The 24,596-nt window shown below is 50.7% G+C and overlaps 1 protein-coding gene across 1 annotated transcript in view; it reads left to right on the top strand.

Moving 5' to 3' along the window:
- The window catches only part of ABCC8 (ATP binding cassette subfamily C member 8), a 73,237-nt gene that overhangs the window by 12,530 nt on the left and 36,111 nt on the right, over positions 1–24,596 (top strand). The window contains exons 5-10 of the mRNA XM_044379811.2: positions 263–505; positions 1,365–1,553; positions 8,147–8,311; positions 11,601–11,756; positions 15,950–16,084; positions 16,469–16,631. Of these exons, the coding sequence (XP_044235746.1) occupies positions 263–505; positions 1,365–1,553; positions 8,147–8,311; positions 11,601–11,756; positions 15,950–16,084; positions 16,469–16,631 (1,051 nt within the window). The remainder of the gene's footprint in view (positions 1–262; positions 506–1,364; positions 1,554–8,146; positions 8,312–11,600; positions 11,757–15,949; positions 16,085–16,468; positions 16,632–24,596) is intronic.

Below are 24,596 nucleotides of genomic sequence, written 5' to 3'. Positions count from 1 at the left end.
CCAATCCAACTTCAACCCAATCCAACCCAGCCAAGGGGATTCACTGTAGACTTCAAGGAAGAGTTATAAGTCAGGAGGCCCTGGCACTGGTAGCCAACAGGTGCAAAGTGATCCTTCTCCTGGGAATAGGCAAGAGATGGCCCCGTATGTTAAAGGACAGGGTCAAGGATGGGATGTCACAACCCCAGATCTTTCTTGGGGCAAAGTGGAGAGGGGTGAGAAGTTGCGTTTACCTGTCCCCAGTGACCTGTGTGTCCCGCAGAGATATATCTTCTTCAAGTCACCAAGGGAGGTGAAGCCCCCTGAGGACCTACAGGACTTGGGGGTGCGCTTCCTGCAGCCCTTCGTGAACCTGCTGTCCAAAGGCACCTACTGGTGGATGAATGCTTTCATCAAGACTGCCCACAAGAAGCCCATTGATCTCCGAGCCATTGGGAAGCTGCCTATTGCCATGAGGGCCCTCACCAACTACCAGCGGCTCTGTGAGGCCTTCGACACCCAAGCGGTCAGTGGGGGCCCTGCCACACCGTCCATTCCCCTCCCTCCAGGTCAGAGTCACAGACGGGGACCTCAGAAGGCATCAGGTCAAACCCCTGGTAGGGATGCCCTAAGTCACACAGTGAACCGGGGACAAGTCCAGTAGTAAAGATTCATAGGGCAGTCACAGCTAGAACAGCCCTTACAATTTAGGTCATCTGAGCTAACACCCTCATTGTCCGGAGGGGGAAACTGAGGCCCTGAGAAAGGAAGTGACCCCACCGAAGTCCCTCATGTCCCATGTTCTTCCTTCTAGAGCTCAGTGACTAGAAAGGTGGGAATTTTCACCCATTTTAAAGGGGGGCATTTAGTGGCCTGATACTTCCAAGAACTCTACAAGCTGAGCCGGGCAGGGGTCTCCCTACCGCACTGCCATGGAAATGGAGGCCCCTGCCCAGAGCCGGGCCACAGCGGTAGGTGGAGAACCAGTCTCCCAGCTCCCAGCCCCGTGTTCCTCCACTGCCTCTGCGCTAGCACAGTGGGGAGACACTGAGGCAGATGCAGCCGCAGGTGGTGACGAATGAGGGTGCCCCATGCCACTTCCTCATTGCAGTGCTGTGCTCATCACATCGTCCTTGACCGGCTATGTGACCTTGATCGAGCACTGGCCTCGGTTTTCCCGTCTGGACCATGTTGGTGTTGATAGGGCCCACCTAACTGTGCACTTGGCGACCCCGTGATTTCTTCCTGGAGTTCACCTGTTTGCAGCAAATGTGGCCACTGGGTTTCCCCAGGCAGCAGGAGCCAGGGACTCCCTGGGAGGCCGGGCCCTGCCGCGAACGGGCCCTCGGCCCTTTCTGACCTGGCCGTGGGCTCTCTCTGGGCAGCAGAAGGACTTGCAGAGCACGCAGGGGGCCCGGGCCATCTGGCAGGCGCTCTGCCACGCCTTCGGGAGACGCCTGGTCCTCAGCAGCACTTTCCGCATCTTGGCCGACCTGCTGGGCTTCGCCGGGCCACTGTGCATCTTCGGCATTGTGGATCACCTTGGGAAGGAGAACCGCGTCTCCCAGCCCAAGGTAGGCCGCCCCAAGGGGAGAGCAGAGCACCCTTTGGGAGATTGTCCCTTGGACATGAGAATGTGCGAGAGGCCAACATGTGTGCACTTTGGCTGCACGGGGTCAGCTCCCCACACTGGCACAAAGCCCTTGGCAGTATCTCCCTCTAGAACCCTCTGCATCCGGTTAGCAGAAATGCCAGGAGGCAAGCTGGTGCCCCAGGAAGATTTATGGTGCCGTGCTCGCCTCACCATGCCGTCACTGCCATAATACCTCTCCCAGGTGTTAGTCATTCAGAAAGTTGTAGGAAGTGCACTTGTTTGCCCAGCGTCTACGGCCTCTCTGACGTGTTGGGTATGTTGGCTTTCGTTTACGTCAATAACCTCTCACGGCTGTCTTCTTCTGTCTGTATATTGTGGCATCCAAGGTTCCACAGGTGAGTCTTGGAGGCTGCTATTGGGGGTGAGGGGGAGGGAAACCTCCATGGGTTTCTCCCCCCAATTCCAGATTTCACTCAAAGACTCCCCTGTTTTATCAGTATGTTAGACTCTCCCATTAAAAATTTTTGGCAAAAGGACTCCATGTCTTAAGTACTTGAAACTCATGGGACTGGATGATATCTAATGGCCTTCGCAGCTTTCAAGGTGCTACAGACCGAAATCTGTTGGACCAAAGAGGCAGGACATCTTTCTGGGGGTTTATTTTCCCTGCTTTGGGCAGTAGCATCCACTCTGGGGTTGGGGGTGGGGTACTGAATTCCTTCATCTGTTTCTTTGCCGCCACTTAGGTTCAGATGGTCACAAAATGGAAAACTTTTCACCTCTAACAAGACTCAGAGTTTTATTTTCCCAGCAGGAATATCATTATAAACTTTTAACCAGAAACAGTCCGAAAATGATGCTGAGAATTGCTAATTAGGGATCTTAATGATTTATGACACTCCCTTGTGTCACACTACTCATCTCATTGGCTCTAAGATCGCCGAGAGCATTTAATCCTCCGGTGGTTTATATTAATTTTTCCCAGGGGTAGAATTAATCCGCTGAGCACTTCTGGTCAGGAATACGAGACATTCCAAGTCTGTCTGATTTATTCAGCAAACACTTATTGAACCCTACTGTGTGCCAGGCCCAGGTTGGCTATGGGAATCGAGAGGCAGTGGTTATGATGGGGCCTATTAACTATAATAACAACCACGCACCGACCACCTAACGCGTGCCTGGCTGCTTGTGGGAGTTACCCATGTGCCGTCTCATTTCTTGCCTAACACAACCTTTTAGGGTAAGTACTTTTTTTTTGGTAATAGCTCTGTTGGGCTATAATTCACATACCATACAACTCCCGAGGTAGATATTTTATCCCCATTTTACAGATGAGGGACTTCAGGCACAGAGAGGTTACGTAACTTTCCCTAGGGTTTCTCAGCTCCTTTGCGACAGAGTCGGGATCTGAATGCAAGTCTCTTTCACTCCCGAGTGTGGGTGCTTAGGACTGTCATGCTAAATTGACTTACTATCATCAAGTCAGCACCTCTGGCTGCAACGATTGTGAAATCCACTGGAGGAGAGAAATCTAAATAAAAGATTTTTCTACTGTGTGTTCAACACTGCTATTAGGGGGTATATACGGAGAACTGTGGGAAGAGGAAGTGACTAACTCAGCCAGTGGTCATGGACAGCTTCATAAAGGAACAAGTATTTGATTGGGGCCTTGACATAGGAGTAGGAGCTAGCCAGGCTCACATGGGCAGACTTCTAGTTCAACAAGGACGTGAGGACTCTTCTTGCCTATTTAGACCCTGATGGCTTTTGCGGCCTTCTCTGGCTTTTGAGCCTCTGAACTGTACTTGGCCTCAAGAGAGGAAAGGGCGGCTTCTCTTGTCTACAACAGTGCCACCTTCAGTTCTAGTCTGACCTTAGAGGATTCCAGAATATTCTACATTGATAATCCCACGGCAGCAAGAGCCCGGTGCTACTATCAGGAGGGAAGCGACACTGGCCGGAGCCCTTCTCAGCTTGTGCTCACCGTTGTCTTCTTCCTGTGTCTCCCAGAACTCTGGTGGGATTCTCCTAGAGAGAGAACTCTGAGGCAGGATGTGCCGAAGAGGTAGGGAGGACAACACTTGGAGTTGTAGTTCATCTGAACGTCTCTTTTCTCTTTATTTATCTACCAACGCAGGGATTTACTGCCCTCTCATTGGAATGCTCTTGTCCTGGTTCTTTGTCAGTCCATAAATCCCCGAGGCAGATGGCTCTGCCTCAGTGGCAGCAGGCCTTATCAGATTTAATATTTGTTTCCTGCAGCCCAAATGCAATCAGCAAATTACAGACACTGAAACGAGAGGTGAAAGTAAATATAAGTCTCCAGTGTCAGCAACAAAGAATCCTCAATCGTGTGGTTGCCTGGGATATGACTTACTTCTCATTTGGGCTTCTGGCTGCAGAAAATGGGGGAAAGGGGTCATTTACTGAGGTCCTTTGGTTCATCCCCCTGCCTCCCAGCAGCTCTCACCCAGAGAGACGGGTGGTGTTCTGGTCTTTATGAACGGAAGAGGAAGTTCTCCGTGAACAACCCTCTGTGAGAAAGCCCTTCTTTGGGCTCAGGCTCCATCCCTGCGGCTGCAGGCTGCACAGCGGGGCGCCATTGTTTACTTCATTGTCAGGCCCTTCCTGTCCTCTCTTCCCTCTCCAGGACACTAGCAGTTGGCAAGAATCACACTGCCCTTGGCATCCGCGAGGACAAACATTATTTCTTCTTTAATTCCACGCTCCTGTCTCCTCTGTCACTCCCCAGGGAAAGCTGGGACCCAGGCTGGGTGCAGCCCATGACCTTTCTCTCTCCAGCCCCCTCTCCCACCTAACCCCCACCCACAATCTGTCACCTGCCATAGACGCCACTGATCTGGCTGCAGGGCCAGGGACCTGGATTCATAAAAAACTGCCAAGCTCTGCTCTAGGCTGTCAGCTGAGCAGAGAAAGAACAGTATGGGTTTGGTCTGAGGGCCAAAGCTCCCAACAGCCACTAACTTCAGAGGGGAAACGGGTGTGGGTTCGTGAGTGTGTATGTGTTTGTTTCTGAATGAGTTCTCCTGGGAACTGTTTCTAATTCTGTATGTATGTCCTTCTGTTTGTCCTGTGTCTCTTGGTTTATCTTTCTCCATGTGTGTCTATGTCTTCATTTGGGTACGCGTATTTGTAGCTATCACTGTGGGTGACTGCGGAAATTGATATGCATTTCTGTGACTTTGTGATGTCAGTGTGTGGGTTGGTCTCTTCATGACAATGCCCACGCAGCTGCTCTGGCCTGGCATGCCTCCCTTAATCTCACTAGCGCCTCTCCACCCCCAAGACTCAGCTCAGATGTCGCCTCCTCTAGGAAGACTCCCTCTGGTTGGATGAGATGCCCCTCCTCTGTGCTCCCATAATATCCTGGACTTGCACCATCCAACACCCTTGGTCTCTTTCCCAGGTCGACCCTGAGTCCCCTAAGACAGGAACTGCATTATTTGCCCTCCTTGTGCCCAGCACCCAGCTCCATGCCTGACACCCAGGAGACACAGGAGACATGATACTTCAGGGAATCATACAGAAGTTACCACCTGCTGAATGCTTATGCTTACTAGATATTTTTACCTGCATTATTGCACGGAATTCTCGCAACAATTCTCTGGGTAGAAACCCTTCCTGGCCTCATTTTACAGTGAGGAAACTGAGGCTCAGGGAGATTGAGGTACTTACAAAGGACACAGTGGCTCGTATATAACAAGTCAGGACTCAAACTCAGATATGGCTAACCTCTAAGTCCAGGCTCTAAACCACCATGTTAAATGGTTAGAGAAGGATGGGTGGGTACGTTGGTCCATGAGTGATCAAAGATGGTTGTCATCGTTTTTTCCCAGAGCCTTCCAGGGCTAGGACCTATGAGCAATTGGCCTTCTGGCTCCTGCCCAAATAAGAAGCAAAAGCCCACGTGATCCCTGTCCATTAAGCTCTAGAGAACAAGGGAAGGGGGCCTTTCCAGTCATACCTCTGGCCAGGCAGGGGCAATGGGAGTCAAAACAGTAGAGTCAAGAGTCCTAGTTTCTAGTGGGGAAACCCCTGGAAACCAACAGTTTCTTCCCTGAGAGCTTGTGAAAGTGTTAGACTATGGCGTCTGATCTTCTGAAGCGTTTAACTCTCATGTCCAGTTGTAGGTCCTTGGTCTTTTCTCTCCAGCCTTCAAGGTGCTGGGCAGGGTCTGTGCCCTCACACCTATTTAGAGCTTCCCAGGGCCTGCCTTCCTTGGGCAGGACCCCGGGTCTCTTTGGCTAGTCTAGGACCCACTTCTTAATAAAAACTTAGCTCTTCTGGTCTCCATCTCTTTTAAGCTGTCTCTTTGAAGAGAGATCCAATAACGTCCCAATGACTTAGACCTGCAGGGAGATTTTCATTTTAAGAGTCCACAAAGTTCTTGATCCAAAGAAATATAGTTTCTGACCCAATAGCGTGTGTGTTGTTGGGGGAAGGGGCCCAGGTTTTGCCTTTAAAGTTGTCAAAAAGGAATTAGTTGCTTTGCTAAAAATGTACAAGTAATGAGCCTATTTAATAAATGCCACCCATACTCTAACCAACATAACGTGATCAGGTGATTCTTCAAGTCCTCATTCTCCAGCCCATGTGTTTTCTGATCATTGTGAGACAGCACACGTGTGGCATTCCACACTGCTCGAGAGCTTTCGTGGTGGTCAGCGTTCCCACGAGCATCAGAATATTCCCAGTCATTCCCTGTGGGTGCGCGTGGACATGGCTTTTCACCTCTCGCCCTGCTGTAACCCAGAGATAGAACACCTTCATTTCCTCATGTTTAAGGATTTCTTGTGGGGTAAATTCCCAGAATGTGCGTTGTTGCTTTAACATAATGGACTCCATTCTCCAGAGCTGGGTCTCTGTCGAAGATGGTAGAACCAAAGAGTTCCAAAGTATGTTAAATAGGACGAGGTCTTCCCAAGCCTTCATCTTTGACCTGGAACCAGCCACGTGGCCTTGGGTCTGTCCCCTACAAACGTGTAGCTGACAATAGGGGTCTCAAGGTCAAGAGGCCGGGTGAGTGTTTTGGGCACGGTGATCTAGGGTAGTGTTTTGGCATCCCACAGGTTCATGTTCCCGTGTTCTGCCTCATCAGCATGCGACCTCGAGCCAGCCATGTAGTCATGCTGACACTCCATTTCCGTGTACATGCAATTAGGGTTATAATGGTATTCGCACTGGTGTATTGTGAGGATGGAGTTCTGCCCCTGAGAAATACTGTGTCCTGCACCTTGCTTCCCTGCCAAGTCAGGTCACAACCCCGGCAGCCTAATTTTAAGGTCCATTTTGCTGCTTCCAACCCACCCTCCCCCGCCACACTTCCTACCTTCTCTCTCTGCCTTTTCCTCTGGTACTTTGACAAATGAGACAGAGTTGGGGACTTCAGGCCTCGGTAGGGTCTTCCTCTACGAGACTTGAATGGTCTCTCTGTGTCTGCTTCCTGCTGCCCCCAAAAGGAAAAGACTCCTGTCCCACAGAGCCAGGGCGAGATAGTTGTAAGTTCCACGAAGCAGTGAGGGCTGGTTGAGAAGGCCCAGTTGAACTAAGAAGCAAGATCTTTCTACTATCAGAAAGCCTTGTATCCATGATCTAGGAATTTCTGACTCTAGGAAAAAGACTCCTCTTGGCGTTCTGACCACGTGGGCCTGATCCTGGCCAGATACGTGCCCTCAGACTCCTTCTCATCACTTTGTTCCCACCACCCTTCACCCTGCAGCTCCCACACCCTGCAAATAGCTTTCAGAGTTCAGGGCAGAGTCTCAGGAAGGGGACAGTGCTGTCTTCATGGAAACATTGATGTGGTTCTGCTGGGGAGCAAAGGACTTAATCAGGATCAAAGTTTTCCTGGGAGCTGTTGATGCTGAATTTGGAAACAGACATGCTGTTGTTTCCTGGTATCTTTAGCAACAGAATCAAAACGTTTGGGTTTTTTTCCCAGTGCTTATCATCTAGGATCTTGCTGGAAGTGTAGCAAGGGGACAATTTAAAAGGAGGTCCCGGCAGCCCACGAGACCGGGGGGCTTCTGAAATCTTCTCAGTCCATCATAGGTGATGAGTTTCCACCTCGCCTGGGAGCACTACAGTTTTCCCACTGGCCTTTTCTCCCCAGAAATTTCTACAGGGCAGGCTGTTGGTGAGTGTCAGACAAAACCCAGCTCATTCCAGGTTTTTTTGTAGCAGGGAACACACATTGTGGGATTTGTTCAAGCAGTTCTGGTTTGGGCTGCTCTGTGATTTGCTCTGTTTATTCTTGCTCCATTCAGAGTGAGCTCCCCTGGGCCTGGTGGCCACACAGCTGAAAGTCATATTTATGGGCACGAGGTTAGAACTGGGCCACACTCTGTTCTGCTAGGTAGGAGGATGAAGAGGGTATAGGCAACCCCCTCCCTGTGGCTAGAAGGATGTTTAGTTGGATTTAGCAGTCTAATTTTGCCCTTATACACAGCTGCACAGGCTTTACAAGCATGGAGGGTCCTATAATAGTGGCCACCGTGACACAGTAACAGGTATTAATGGCGGTCATCTTTCTGACCGTTCTCTTTCCAACAGACGCAGTTTCTCGGGGTTTACTTTGTCTCATCCCAAGAGTTCCTTGCTAATGCCTACGTCCTAGCCGTGCTTCTGTTCCTCGCCCTCCTACTCCAAAGAACATTTCTGCAAGCATCCTACTATGTCGCCATTGAAACTGGAATTAACTTGAGAGGAGCAATACAGGTACTTGGCTAATGATGTTTTCACTTCGCAGTAAAATCCACATTATTCGTCCTCACGGGCACTCAAGAATGATTCTGCGGTGAGTTTATTTTTTTTGTTGCCCTTCAGCAGTGCTTTGGAATAATAACTGTTGACAAAGCAGAGTGTAGGAGAGTGGAAAGTGCCTTGGGCTGGACTCGGGGAGTGTGGGAGGTCCAGCCCTGGTTCTGCCTGGCACTGGCTCTGTGATGTCACCTGCTTGGCCTTGAGTGGGACAGGCATCACGAAGGGCTCACCTCACTCTTTCCTGCTGAATGCACATGCAGACAGAATCCTCCAGATTCTGTTCCAGGGTTCTGCCACCAGTCTTCTTTGAGTCCAAAAAAAAAAAAAAAACAACAACAACAAAAAAAAAAACTGAGTTTGGCAGATCTCAATAGCCTCGAATATCAATTTGAATTCTTAAATCTTGGGTCCTAACAAGATTTATCTGGCCCACTAAGTCCCTTAGGTCTAGGTTCTTGCTTCTTCCCCCGGTGGCTTCCTTCTCAGTGTGGGTTGAAAGGATGATCAAAATCAGGAAGGATTCAGGGCAGTTTTAAGCAAGGCAGTGATGAGAGCTGTCTAAGCCCTAGTGTTTTCTTTAGAATTTTGGTTCCGCTGTTGGGATGAGGAGACCTGGTGTGATAGTGGTTTAAACAGGATAAAAGTTTGTTTTTCACACTGAGTCAGGGCTGGTATGGCAGCGGCGTGCTCATCAGAGACCTTGGCTCCTTCTGGAATGCTGCTCTCACGTGACTTTTGTCTTATGGTTGAAGGTGGCTATTGGCATTGTCACTATTGGGCTTACACTTAAACCAGCAAGAGCAGAAAGGTGGGGCAACAGCAGGGAATGCTGCCTTCTTTTAAAATCATAATGCGGAAGTTGCACACATTCTCTCTCACCCCATCGATGAGAACTTGGCCACCAGGCCATACCTAGAGAGGCTAGAAAGTGTGGTCTTTATTCTTGACAGCCATATAAGTCCTGCTAGAAATTCTTCTTGTGGAAAGGAGAGAATGGATCCTGGGGGACAACTAGTTGATTCTACCATACCCAGAAATTCCCATGAAGTCAGTAGAACACTTGGCAGTTGTGACTAAACCCAAAGCCACCTCATACTTCAGGACAGAAATGTTCCTCAGAATTATTAACACCAACCAGTCCTTTGGGAGCCAGGATCAGAGGCTTTACAGAAAAGGGCCTGAGAGAAGAAGGGGATGGCCTGGCCTGGGGACCGTGCCAGGGTCCAAACTCTGGTTATCTTAATACAGTCCTTGCGAATGGTGCCCCCTGGAGTTGTGTAGTGCACAACCTGTGCTTCTGTACATGACAACGCTGCCCATCCCCAGTGGTTTTTCACTGAGAAAACAGAGTCATTTCCTCAGGCATGTCATCATATGAGAATGGGGGAAAGAGCCCAGGAAATCTGAGACCCTCTGAGTTTCATAGGGGCTCAGAGCTAGGAGGAACCAAGCTATTCCTCAGTTCAGAAAACCTCTCTGAAAATTCCAGCCTCTGCACAGACCCTTCCATTGACTGGCAGGCCCATACCGCCATAGACGACAGCGAGTTTTGTAGTCAAACAGTTTTGTAATTAAATCTTTCTGTTTGTATGTCATAAATTACACACTGGCCCAGTATTTTCTAATTACACTAAAAGAGCCAAAAATGGGTTTTAAATGTATTAGCGTGTAATTGTTTTTATCAAACTGTCTGAATCCAGGAGAGCTAAATTCATATGCTATGAAAAGAAAATGCTGGCATTAGGGGCACCTGGGTGGCGCAGTCGTTGGGCGTCTGCCTTCGGCTCAGGGCGTGATCCCGGCGTTGTGGGATCGAGCCCCACATCAGGCTCCTCCGCTGGGAGCCTGCTTCTTCCTCTCCCACTCCCCCTGCTCGTGTTCCCTCTCTCACTGCCTGTCTCTCTCTGTCAAATAAATAAATAAAATCTTTAAAAAAAAAAAAAAAAGAAAATGCTGGCATTAATTATGGAAACAAATTAGAAAAATAAAACTTCTTTTTTTCAGAGATTTACGTAAAATTATAGATATAGGTCCATGTCTTCATGAGTTTGAGAATAACCACAGTTCTTGCATAAGAAGTTATTAAGCAAAATTCTTATATTAGTTGTATAATTTTTCGATACACCAGCTATTAGTTACATATTTCTGTATATTCTGGTCTTTACTGAATAATGCTTTCTTTGATAGATTATGTTGCTACCTCACTAAAACTAGATTTATTATTATTCTTTCTAGACTGATTTCACATAACCTAGTTGTACGTAGATCTGTCAAAAAATGTCATTGCCATTATTTTAAATTTTACCCGTGGTGTATACAAACTCACAACAAGACATAGAATAGATTCATGCTTTAAGCAAACCTGACCCACAAAAAAGCCTGGGTTTCACAAAAGATGAATTAAGAGAGCTGGGCATCCACCTTACAACGAATGCACAATAGAATTTCATTTAAGAACAGGCGTCCCTAGGGCATCGAAGATGGGAATGCATTTTTCCTTGTTTAAGAGCACACAGCCTGAAAACTGCCATCTTTCTAGGAGGCATGCTCACTCTGCACAAAGAGCTTTTAGGCTCAGAGCTCTCCCATTACCACGGCTGCTCCCCTTCTGCCCTGGAGAGACAGAGCAAGGTGCTCCAGGTACCTGGCCTCCCAGTGGTGGTGGGGCTGATAGACACTTGTATGTCCTGTCACGTAAGACCTTCCCCAGGCTGACCGCCTGTTCTGTTTCAAGGCTCCGTTAAGTCAGGACTTGGCCTCGAAGCATATCCGCCCCCCCCCCCCCCCCCGGCTGAAGACAGCCACATGTATACAGACAGCTGCCCCACTTTATCATTTTTATGGCTCGGAAGCATGTTCTCCACTGGCCTCTGGCTAGTCAAGAATACAACTGGACATGAAGATCTGCTTTTAAGATTTAAGAGCTAATTAAGTCCTGTCCCCAGGGGAGAGGTCTTGCTCTGCTGGGGAAGTAGCTTGCCATGCTGGCGTGGATTCCTCATTTGAATGCTGCCTTTCTGATTTACTTGATCTATAATCAAAGCCCTTTACTTCTCTGAGCCTTAGTTACCTCACGTGTGAAATTGGAACACTAATTTTCCAATTGGCCCCCTTACAGAGCTGCTCTGGGGCTCCGTGGAGAAACGTGTGAGAACGTACTGGTACACTGTGGACACATGGCATCTGGGAGAGGGATTAGGATGATGATGATGACAAATGTGGAACACTCTACTCTCATTTCCAGACCAAGATTTACAACAAAATTATGCACCTGTCCACCTCCAACCTATCCATGGGGGAAATGACAGCCGCGCAGATCTGCAATCTGGTTGCCATCGACACCAACCAGCTCATGTGGTTTTTCTTCCTGTGCCCAAACCTCTGGGCTATGCCAGTCCAGGTAAGGGATGCGTGTCTGCGGTGGGGGTGGAGGGCACGACGTCGGAATCTTCTGGTACATGCCCAGTGACTAGGAGCTCACCATCTTCCATTCCATGTTTGCCTGCACCTTCCACCCTTTTGGGGTCTCCATAAGGTGTACCCCTGGCTCCCTGTACGGTCTCATGCTCGGCAAGTGGTCTAGCCATCTCTCTTGTCATTAAGGTTTTTAAAAAGCAGTCAACTTTTAAAAATTATAGAATAATCATATGTGGAACACTTTTGCAGACCTTAAAAGTTATGTTGCAGCAAAGTACTTAATTACATTGAAAAACTTCATGATGTATATTTAAGCCAAAAAAGTTACAAAATAGTATATGCAGTGAGCTTCGCACTGAATTGTAAAGTATGTGTATATACATATTTGCACAGATACACACAGAAAAAAGAACTAGAAGGCCACATGGTGGGATTACAGTAGTTTTTAATTTCTTTATGCATTTCTAAGTTCTCCAATAAGTGTGTATTATTTTTGAAAATCAAAACCATGATTTTTTCTAAAGCCAGACAACCTTTGGGGCTGGCTCTGAAGGAGGTGCATTCTCCCCCAACGATAGTAGAATCCTCAGCATGGCTTACCTGACCCTTGGTCTGGCCTCAGTTTCCTCATCTATGAAATGGACATGATTCCTACCCTCTGGAGTTGCTATGATGATTCAATTAGATGACGTAAGTAAAGCACCAAGCAGAGTGCCTGGCACAGAGTAGTGACTAAGTAAATATCAGATCCCTCGAAACTGCACACTTTGGGGTGAGTGAGGACTTTATCATTCCAGAATCCATTGTTCCTTGGGTTGCAAATTCCATAAGTCCCTTAACCTCAACTGATTTCTATTGGTCCTTCTTATCCATAAAGCTTATATTTGAAAGATATTAAAGGAAAATAGAAGGAGAGGCTTGCACAGGGAGTCAGCTAGGCATCTTGATGGGGAGGTAGGGCAGGGAATCTGATGGTCCTTTTTATGGGGACAGCCCTATATGCCCGTCCCTATTACCACTTACCCACGCCTAGACCCCTGTCCACCCCTCTTCTCTGCCAAAATGGATCAGTGACTATAGAAGCTATAGAAGGGCCTAGAGAGTTCATCTAATACAGTTACCAGCCTTTTATCCACAAGAACAGTTTCTGTTGTGTCCCCTTAAACCACCTCCTTTGAAAGAGTTTGTCCACCAAACCTACCGTATTGTCATCATTACTATTACTTATAATGTTTATGGCACACACATCATTGCTAACAATACTGACTAATAAAAACTAAGAACCCTTGCCCCAGCCTCTCTCGCTTGTGCAGTTAGCCCTCCCAACACCGGGGTGTGGTGGTTTTGTCTCCACGAATCACTTACCTTTGCTTATTTATCATGAAGTATCATTTGGCTTTCCATTTTTAATTCCTGAAACACTGTACCCTTGCCACTGAGAAGAGCTTTCAGCAACCCTCAAGACCCAACCTTACCACCCAGAGCTGACCCAGTGCCTTCGACCTAGTCAAGATGCTCTGTGCAGCCCGGCCGGCCACAGGCCATGCGGCTTTCGAGAATACTGAAACCAGCTCAGGAGCTCCACTGCTTTAGCCCCAAGGTGCTCCTTCATGTCTAATCTCTCTCTTTTTTTGGTCACATATACTTTTTAAAATAACAGCTTCATTAAGATACAATTCACCCATTTAAAGTGTGCAATTCAGTGGGTTTTAGCATATTCGGAGCTGTGTGACCATCATCACAATTTTAGGACGCTTGAATCACCCCAAAAGGAAACCTGTGCCATTGGCAGTCACTCCCCATCCCCTCCTGCAGCCCTAGGCAACCTCTGATTTACACATACTTTTGAAAATCTAATGAAACCTTCTCAGAAAACCAATGTGCATGCACACATTTGCCTACCATTTCAGGGGCTTTGCTGGCCCCCTGAAGCTTATGAACGCCGTGTGAAGGAACTTGGCAAGAGTGGGGACTTCTTTGATTCCTCATCCCGCAGGCACTGGAGGCCTGGAGAGGGTGGGCCGCACAGTGAGCTGGTAGCAGCCCTATTCGAAGATATCTCCTTTCTGTGGTTCCCTAGTGACAGAGTTCCCACAAGGCCTATTTGTTTGTTTGTTTGTTTGTTTGTAAAAAGAGGGTTACCAACCTGGTCTTGATTTCTAATTATGTGCCAGGTGTTATTCTAATATATATGCTTATCATATATATTCATTTAATTTTCATAGCAGTCCTGCTCAGTGGGCATTAAAATCCCCATTATAGGGGCGCCTGGGTGGCTCAGTCGCTTGAGCCTCTGCCTTTGGCTCGGGTCATGGTCCCAGGGTCCTGGGATCGAGTCCCGTGTCGGGCTCCCCACTCGGTGGGCAGTCTGCTTCTCCTTCTGCTCCTCCCCCCCACTCATGTGTGCTCTCTCTCTCTAAAAAAAAAAAAAAAAATCACCATTTTAAGGATGAAGAAGCTGAAACTCAAAGAGGTTGAGTGACTTGCCTAATATTGCACAGCTAAGTGCTGGGACTGCATTCAAACTCAGGCCTGCAGACCCCAGGGACTACGATCTCCCCACTACTATATTAGATCACTTTCCTAACTTGCAAATAGGGGCTACAATAGCCCTTGGATTCCCCACACTTGCTTTGCATACTCAGAATCCCTGATTTCTGGTCTATTCTTCCTGGGGGAGGCGGGGGTCTCCTCAGACCCCTGCAGATTAGAGGACTGGACAGAAGAATTTGGGGAGCGTGACAAGGGGTGGGCGGAAGGTGAGAAGGAGCCCGGCAGAAGCAGCAGCTATGTCTCCAGGTCCTGGTCCAGCAGCTGCCAGCGCTTGGAGGTGCTGGGGATTCGGGCACTGACCCCCAGCAGGTGCCATGGTGGTGACTCTGGGAGTGCTCTGGAAGTTCCCTTGTTGTCTGGCTCTACAAGCTACTGAGCGAGGCCCTGACTGCCTCCATATGAGGACACCTAATGAAACGACCGGATGCCAGGGATAATTTTGGGGTTGGAGTGATGTGAGCAGAGCTGGGCAGGAGTAGGAGGTTCTTAATTTCCCAACACGCTCCTCTGCACCCCTGTGTCAGCATTTAACATCGGTGAGACCCTGGGAGGCAGGTGGTGAAGGGGTCACTTGCCAGCCTCTAAGATCCCGCTAACACAAGAGGTATTCTGTGATTCATAGAAATTACAGAGCCGCCCACCCGCTCCTCTGTCCTTGAGGTAGTGTGAGGAGCTTACTGCCAATTTCATGTAGGGCTCGGGGAGTACAGGGCCAACCCAGGCAGACTTTTTTTTTTTTTTTCCAATTAAGGAAGACAGCACATCTGTTCCTTTAGAATAAGCCCTGAATTTAGAGTCATCTGCCTTTGAAGGCAACCTGAGAAATTGTCATCTTGATGCTTCAGAGGCTGGCAAGGGTAATTTACACTTCTCATAAATATTCAGAAGCAGGCGGGCGTTTGCATAAAGCTAGAAACAGAATAATTCTCTTTCCAGAGAATACTTGCCAGATTCACTAAAAAAGTGAAGACACCAGCCTTCGTGTATATAATGTATATATGTATTATAGATTATAAAGTGTATCTGCCTCTAAGAATTATAAAAACTTCTATTTTAATCCAAAGGCCACTCTACGGTATGGCACAAATTTAAGAGATCATTTTCATTTTCTTATGTATGTCTTAGCTTAATAGAAGACAGTTCGTATTTTATCTTTAAAAAGGTGCCAGAAGCCTAAGAATGCACCTTGAGCTCGGAGCCCCTGGACCGGTTTTGTCCGGCTCAGACACAGCAGCGCCCCTGTGCTCATATGTCACTTTTCTCCCCACGGGAGGGACCTGTCAGCCTCACCAGCCAGCAAACAGAACAAAAGGTGCTGTTACACTCATTGTGCAACCTCAGCTCTGAGACGCCCATCTGGAAGGTAGATTTGGAGAGAGTTCACGCTTCAGCAGGCTGGCAGACAAATGCAGTTGGAGATCAGCCCAGAAAGCCACGGCTTGTGCGAGACCCCATCATGTTAGTCACTCTTTCAGAAACTGCTTTGTCACACCTCCCCCTCTGGCCCCCTGGGGACAGCCGGAACCCCTGGGCGCCAAGGCATGCCCCTCCCTAGGGGACAGCACCCCCTCCCCCGGGGCAGCCACCAGGTCAGAGGAAACTCAGCCCACGACCCTCCCTCAGATCGTCGTGGGGGTGATTCTGCTCTATTACATCCTCGGCGTCAGCGCCTTGATCGGGGCAGCGGTCATCATCCTACTGGCCCCTGTGCAGTACTTCGTGGCCACCAAGCTCTCCCAGGCCCAGCGGAGCACACTGGTGAGTGGGTGTCCCGGGTGTGCTCATGGCCCCTTTCCCCATCCTTTCCCCATGCGGCTGCTTGCTCCTTCTCCCTGTACATCAGCGGGGCTTCTCCCTCTTCCCCCAGATGCCGCCACACAGCCATGCACAGGGGCACGTGCGCGCACACACACACACGCACACACACACACGCATGCGCTATCACGGACCTTAAGCAGATCACGTCACTGGCCAGGCCTCAGTTTCTCTGTCTGTGAACGGGGATGAATGGAGAAGGCAGGGGGCATCCCTGTGGGCACAGGAGCTGGGCATTGTCTGCGAAGTGGGCATCGACTCGGCTCCTTCCTCGCGGGCGGGATGGGGGCAAAGGAGACTCTTTTCTGACCTGGGGACGGCCGGCAGGAGTATTCCAACGAGAGGCTGAAGCAGACCAACGAGATGCTCCGTGGCATCAAGCTGCTGAAGTTGTACGCCTGGGAGAACATCTTCTGCGCCCGCGTGGAGATGACCCGCCGGAAGGAGATGACCAGCCTCAGGGCCTTCGCTGTGTACACGTCCATTTCCAGTGAGTCCCCCCGACCAGCCAGCCCCACTCGCGCTGCTACTTCTATGCTGGGAGAGGGTGGTCCAGGCTTGGGCGGGGGAGCAGAAGTGGCGGAGACAAGAGACCTTGGCATCACCCAATCCAGGGGAGCCTCACACTGTCTCTTGGAGCGGAGCCCCCAGAAGTCACGGTGTCCTCAGTCACTTACCCAGCAAATGTAGATCGCCAGCGATGTAGATCACACAGCGATGACACAGTGATGACAAAGACGAGGGAGGTCTCCTATACTCCAGCGAACTGATCTCTTATGGGGAGGCAGCCTTAAATGAATCAGCAGCAGACGTTTTGCCTTCTCCGGGGTGTGAGGACTCATTGCCCTGGGGCAGCTCCAAGGAAGCTCCCCTCTACCTGGGGTCTGAGAAGGAGAAACATTCTTCTTAAAGAACAGAAGTTCCAACATGAGGTACTCACAGATGTAGGGACTGAATCCAAATAGTTAGGAAACCCCAAGCCCAGAATATACACACAGGAAAAAAAGACCCAAACTGGTAAAACTCCTACGGTCCCAGCAGACACACATATTACAACTACTTTCCAGAGAACATGGGGCTCCACCAGCGAAAAATGTATCACCCGAGTAAGAGCCATCGCATGCAAGACAAGAAGAGAATTATTCCCTCGATACCTGGAAACGATAGGATGGTCTGAAGGACAGCATAAAATAAGCCTGTTCAAAATAATTAAAGAGCTAAAGGAGGGTGTAAAACCCATAAGGTAAAACAGAAAAGTATTGGGGGGAAAAGAGTCAAAAGGACTTCTAGAAATTAAAAATGTAGTTATCAAAACTAATTTGGAGGACAGGAGTCCCCAGGTCAGGCCAGGGCTTATGGAGGTCAGGTGACCGATGGAATCCTTGTCCACGTTGATCTTACAGTTGGTCAGGTGGCTTCCAAGGACCCACCCTGTTGTGCTTACTGCCCAGCTGCATGGCTGGGATGGAGGTCGTTAGCAGCTGGCAGACCTCACACTGGTTCCCTGGCCTGTCCAGTTGAAGAGCCAGTATGGTAGGAAGGGCCAAGGAGAAGCCCCCAGAGAGAAAAAAAACAAAAAACAAATGACTCGAGTGTAAAGCTTAAATGAATTAACACAGCTAAAGAGAACGTTTGTGAGTTAAAAGCTAGATCTGTGGAAGTTACATAGAATGTGGCAAGGAGACATGAAGAAAGTGTTTTCTGCCAGCTGAGAGAACTATTTTACAGATGTGAAATGGGGGCCTGGAGTAGGGTGTCTTCCTGAGGTCACTCCTGAGGTTAAAGGCATGGCTCAGACAGAAAACAGCTGGGCACCTACGTGGGGTGAGGAAAATTTAGGACACAATGGGGCACCATTTTCAAGCGATTTTCTCTGAATAGGAGACAAACAACTAAGAATGGTCTCTAATGGGAGTGGGAAACGAGGGAGAAAATTAGAAGAGACACACACGCTGACCAAACTCCCTCAGCTGAAGTGGGTTCTTTTGGTGTGCCAAGAAGAAACACCACTGTGGGGGTCGCCGGGTAGGGGGCGGTAGAGGAGGGAGCACCGGGCGTGCCTCCCAGATAGGGCCATGGAGAATGAGACGGCCACTCTGGTCATCTGTGTGTTCCTGGTGTTCCTATTGCCTAAAGAGAGGGTCCGGTGGGGCCAGGTGGCCAGCATCCCACCTGAAGTTTCTCACAGGGCAGGGCTTCCACAGAGCACCCCAAGTCTCCCACCTCCCTGTGTCCATCCAGACCATGGTGTCTGGTGTGGCCAGACCATCCGCCATCCATGACACCAGTCATGGCATCTTTCTGGAGAGAGTCCTGCCAGGGCCTGCTTTTCTCAGAAGGGAGTTGTGAACATGGCAGGCAGCCGTGGCTTCCTGGACTCCTCACCAAGACACTCCAGGTTACTGGTGTCTCACCTTGACCCTTAGCCCTGACCATGCGGTGTTCAGGGCCTCTGAGCACCCTCAGGCTGAGCACTTCACAGGACAGATAGGAGGAATTGGAAAGGAACATGTGGGGAGCCCACAGAAACCAGTGTCTGCACCCCAGGTCCTCTTCACCCTCCTCCCTGCCGGCTCTGCCTGCCCCTGGGCCTGGTTGTGGTAACAGTAACCCCACACTGTGTATAACCCAGGTGAGGACACCTGGCTTCCAGACATCTCATCAATGGGAACAGCTGCCGAGGCGGAGAGGGATCCCCCCACAGCCAGGTGACTTCCTCTCCCAGCAACAGCATAACAGGGAGGGGTAGGCAGGCTTCCCATTGCTGCAGTAGGAGATAGGGAAGGGAAGCAGCAAGGAAACTGGGGGCACTAGGCCCCCAAGATTCCTGGCAGCAAAGTAGGGGCAGCCACAGGTCATACAGATGGGGGCAGCTCACAGCTACTCTGCTTCTAGGAGAGGTATGGTTGTTGCCTGCATTGCAAACTACGACCTGGGATGTATTGTATATAAACAATATTGTGTGATGCCTAGGTTCCCAGGCTAGCCCACTGAAGCCTATCTAGTAGGTGTTCTTTGTCCCATGGGGCCCTCAGAAGACAAGCCATGACTTTGTAAAGGTCCTGGGGCCAGCAGGACGTGGGGCAAGAAGATGCCATATTGCCAGGGGCTGAGATGACTGTGTTAGGAGTGAGGGGCTCTAGAGCCAAGCAGGGGTCTGTCCAGGGCTCAGCGACCTAGAAGGATAAACAGAACATCCCAGGCTGGTCCCTGGAAGAGGGCAGTGGGAGGGAAAGGCAAGTGCCCTCCGGGAGGGCATTGAACGCTAAGTGCTGTTTACTCAGTGTTGGCCCTTCCTGGGATGGGTCTGTTAGTCAGCAGTGGGAGGGGGGAGCCAGGGCGGGAGGGGTGCCTCCTGGTTTCAGGTATATGCTTTGAGTGTGTTTTCGTTTACCTCCTCCTGGACTTCCTGCCTTCTGCTCCCTGTCACCAGGGATCAGGACACAGGTCATTAGGCTTGAGGTAATGGGGCATCTTTCATTCTCTTCCCTGGCGCCAGCCGTGGGGTCCTGGCGCCGCAGAAGCGCCCCAGAGCCACTCATCCTGATGGGGTCCATCCTGGTGCCGCCCGCTGGGCTCTGGGCACGCTCCTCGTCTGCCCGGCGGTCAGACTGCTGGGCGGATTAGAGTACCTCTGACACTCTATCACATGGTGTCCCCGTCAGAGCCCTGAGCTGGTGCAGGGAAGGGCAGGGCAGGGGGTTGAAAAGGAGATGGGTACAGTTTCCCTACCATCAAAATCCAGAATTGAAGGAAAAGAGATGCAGGTCCCTCAGCGGGGCTTGAGTGAGCCCAGCCCCAGGTGCCCAGCCCTGTGCTAAGCCCGGGGAGGGGTGCAAGAGACAATAAGTGGTGCTCCCCGTTTTCCAGGAGTTTCTGCTCTGCTGAGAAGTCAGAGCTGCCGTACATGAGAGAGTGTGGCAGGGAGCGCTGAGCGGCCTGGACCTGCCCTGCGCTGGCTGCCTAGAGAGCCTAATGGCACTCAGTCCTCACTGCAGCCTTGTGGGCTGTGTGACTCTACTGTCCCCGTGTGCTGAGGCTCAGGGAGGTGAAATGACTGGCCCAGGTCCTCAGCCAGTGAATGGCAGAGAACAGAGCAGAAGGAAGCCCCTATGGGCTGGGAGGTCATTAGAGCTTCATGCAGGAGGTGGCTTGAGCTGCCCTCGTAGAGTGGGCAGGATTTCAGTGAGTAGAAAATAAAGTGGGGAGAGCTGGAGGCAATGCTGGGGCCACTCCCCTGAGAAGTCGGTTCCTTATTTCCCTGCAGAAGCAGGTGACTCGAGGTGTCCAGCCCAGCCACGTATAGGAGGACGAGCTTTGCAGGAGTGACAAAGGGGTCCTGGGCCCTGCCAGTGGAACAAAAAACACGTGCCAGTTCATGGTCCTTCCTTCAGCACCCATCCAGAGCCTTCTGCCTGTGCCAGACTCTACCGGGGCTTTGGGCATTGAAGAGGGGGCAAGCACGATCTCTCCCGCACAGTTTCGAGAGAGACCGTGCCATGAACAGTGGCTGTGAATGAGGCCAGAGCCTGGGGCTCAGTTCCAGATGGTACTTACCTGACCCTGGCTTTTCTCTTTTGTGGTACTTACCTGACCCTGGCCTCTTTGTTTCTCTCATCACTCATCTGATAAGTATTTACTCAGCGCCCATGACAGGCCAGGACCTGTGTCAGGCACAGGGGATGTGGTGCTGAGAAGAAATTGTGGTCCTGCCTGAAGATTCCTCAAGCCTTGTAGGGAGGACAGACGAGCAACTGTGTTGTGAGTGACAGGAACAGAAGGGGTATTCTAGGTGCCCGTAGAGTTCGACCCAACCTACTCTCTACGGGACGTAGGTGTCAAGGAAACCCTGTCAGAGGCGCCCGAAGGATGACTACAGGTTAGCCAGATGAGGGGAAGAATGTGCCAGGCACAAAGGCCTAGAGGTGAGAGGGATGATGGCATGTGTAAGACTGGAACATAATTCGGTGGGGAGATGGTAACAAGACCAGACCGTGTGCTGTGTTCAGACCCCTGGCCTCTCCTGAGGCTGTAGAGCCACTGCAAGAGTTTAACAGGCATGTTTCCATCTCTTTGTTGTGGGATCAGGGGTCTTCGGTCTTCCCAGCTGGTCTGAACCACAGTCAGGTGGGCCCTCCTTGGAGGGATATGACTGGCCTCACACCATGTCCTGAAAAACAAAAACAAACCCCCAAGCCCAACTGTGCCACAGATGGGGGCGTGGAGTGGCAGGATGGTGCTGGTGAACCCCATTCTCAGGCCACCCAGCACCCACCAGGGCCTGGCTGTTCTTGGCGAGTCCTGCCCTGTCCTCCTCCGTGGAGGCCCTGACTCAGAGCAGGCAGTGTTGCAGGACAAGTGACCTCCAGACCTGGTCCCCCTTCTTCCTCCAGCTTCTGTGAATTTCTTCTTCAAAGTCCGCCGTTCCCGCCGCTGGCTGGCGCAGCCGCACTGCGCGGCCGGTGCAGATCCCGGCCTGCTTGGGCGGAGAGGTGGCCGAGGGAGAGCCAGGCAGGGGCATCCGTGAAGGGGCAGAATCAGTGTGTCTGTGGGCCCTCCTGCCACACGTCGTCCACGGCCAGCAGCGGACCCCCTTCCCTCCCCTCTGTAGACTGCGGACCAGCTCTCCAACTGGATGGGAAATAACCACGTGCATTCAAATACATTTCCCCCTCTGGCCGGTGCGCCTGCAGGTAGGCCCGCCTGCAGCCTGCAGCCACCCCCCCCCCCGCCCCCGCCCATCGCCCTGCGTGGAGACAAAGATGAGGCTAACCGGAGGCACGAATGGCTGGGTGTGCCTCCCAGACACATGGCCTCTGAAATGTTTATCAATGCGGTGGAAATGAAACTCTCCTGGTGGTACTGGGGTGCAGGCTAGGGCACCCACAAGGCCAGGCGGCATTCCTTGAGCAAAGCCGGGGGAGCGGCTGATCAGAGCCCTGCTTTGGCTTGGGCTGATTTGTTTTTTGCTTTGTTTTTGGAGGGGTGAGGTATGAAACGCTGACACCACTGTTCACTACTATGCCCCCGGGACCCAGCACAACACCTGGGACAGAGAAGATCCTCAACAAGTCATTTTCGGAAGAATACTTCTTACAGGATATTTGGAGAGGAGGCTGTTAAAACAGCACGGACCCATATGACTACACCATTACAGAAAGACTTTCACTTTCAAAGGTGGCATGGCAGGCCTGCCTACATGCGGTTACACTTTTCCAAGCCGGTACCACACTCACTCAGGATTTTCTCATCTTCTGCTTTCACTTAGAGCCGTTTCACAGTACTTCTTGCTCCCTAGCATTTACGATTTGAGCACTACCATGTTCTTCTCCCCCTCCCCACCCCCGGTACCACCCCACCCCCCACCCAGATGAAATCCAAATAAGTCAGCCCAGCCACGCCAAAGTTGGAGAAAAATCAATTCTTGGTCATATTTCCCACACATTCACCACCTTTAATGTCTTACGGGGTTTTATGGGGTTCAGGAAAACGGAGGCAAGACTTAGGTCTTCAACTCATGACAGGTGGGACGCCCCACTCCCTTCCCCCCACCCTCACTAGGGTAGCGGAGTGTCTGCTGAGCTCAGAGACCCACCAGAGCCTGCAGTGCCCCCCACCCCCGGTCCCGCCATGGCCACCCGAGGACCCATGAGGTGGTCTTAAAAGAGGCCTGGTGATTCTCCAGCCCCAACCCCTGCCCTGAATGGGACCCTGAGCTCCCTGCACAAACGCTGTCCTTCCAGCGAAGGGTGAGGGAAATGGAAAATTACATTTTCATTCGCTAATGTCTCCATACGACAACAGAGCCAGGCAGAAATTAATTATATCATATACATTCTCCACACTGCTGCCTCAGCCTTGGAAAACTCATTTTCAAATTTATTTATAGCTTGTCTCATTCCTCAAAGGAGTTCAGGCCGCTACAAGAATAAGGAATAAAATAGGAAAAAAATACATTAAAAAAAAATCACGACCAGAGAAAACACGCAGCAGAACAAAGTATCAATTATCACACATTTCTGACTGCAAAATCTCCCCTAGCGTTGATGTACCACATGTCCTGAAACAGCCGCTTGGCCCTGGGTGCTGCCAGTGTATTTCGTTTCGGGTGGTTTCTTGCTGTGGTTGTGGTTTTGTCCTGCTGTGACAGAGAGCGGCAGCTAACACCATCTTGCTGAGGGCTTTGTGCTTCTCCTGAGCGATTATTCAAGGTAAACTCCCAGGAGAGAGATTATAGGATCACAAGGTCTGAACGTCTGCATGGCTCCAGCTAACACAGCACCCGATTGCTTTCTAAGCAGAGTTGTACCAATTTGCAACCTAACTTCAAGCCTATTCTTGAGCTGGGAGTTGAGCCCCAGGTGTGTGGGAGGGGGTCTCGGCCTGGGGCAGAGGGCCTCAGGGTGGTGCTCAGGTGTCTTCTCCTATCTGCTCATCGATGGGGACGAGCAGGAGAGAAACAGACGGAGGCTCCTGCCTGGAAAGAACTTTCTGGAATAACTGGCCCTGGAGGGGATGAGCATGGCTACCCCAGTGTTTAGAGCCGTATGGTTGGTGATGGTCAAGGGCCCAGGCCTGCTGGTGTCCTCTTCTCCCTCCCTCTCCTTAGCCCGTGATGGCTGTGCTTTGTCCTACATCCCTGATCTGGGTCCCTTACACTGTAGGAAACCCGATAATATTTGTACTGCCCCCTGCCAGAGACTCTGAGGGAGTGCTGTAGCATTTTGGAGGGTACCTGGAGACCATAGTGCCTTCTTCGGGAAGGGCAGTTAAAGGTCGGGTATGATATTGGTATCAATAAAAAGCCTTGTGGTCAGAGAGACGAGCAGTGCCCCCAGCAGCTCCAGCTGGATCCCCTCCTTGAAACTGGGAACTCTCCAATGGCTGGGTCTGTTTCCCTCATCAGACTAGGCATTCCCCCCAAAATGGGCCCAATGTCTTTCCTGTCTGCTGGGGAACCCCCCCAGAGGCATGTTCCCTGTCTCCCCATCATAACAGGGCTTCCTGAGAGCATAGTTCTGTCCCCTTCCTCAGACAAGGACCCCCCCCCCCCCCACAGGCAGAGACCATGTCCTTGCACTCACTTGGGCTTGCACATCTCCAGAACGCACTGCGTAGGTACCAGCTGGTACGGGATTCTTGGAATAAGCGGACAGTCAGCTTCTTGGAATGGTGTTGACCACCTGTAATTCTTCAGGAGCTCCACAGACTTCATCGTCATTAGATAGGGGCCATGTGCACAGGCTGATCCCTTGGCGTCTGGCTCCTGGCTCCTGGCTCCTTCTGCTTTAATTTGGCTAATTATACAACCAGACTCCTTTCTAGTCTGGTCTGGAAGAGGCTCCTGGCAGGAAGGAGGAGGTGATGGGAAGATGGCAGCTAGGATAGCCATCTCTTACTCCAGGAGGGCTGCTCTCTGGAAGTTTAGGCCTGGGGTCGGGGTGTCTCTAGCATC

This window comes from Ursus arctos, unplaced genomic scaffold (assembly GCF_023065955.2).
Source record: "Ursus arctos isolate Adak ecotype North America unplaced genomic scaffold, UrsArc2.0 scaffold_23, whole genome shotgun sequence".
Taxonomy (NCBI): Eukaryota; Metazoa; Chordata; class Mammalia; order Carnivora; family Ursidae; genus Ursus; species Ursus arctos.
Note: the sequence above shows the minus strand (reverse complement) of the source record. Positions and strands in the feature narration are given on the sequence as shown.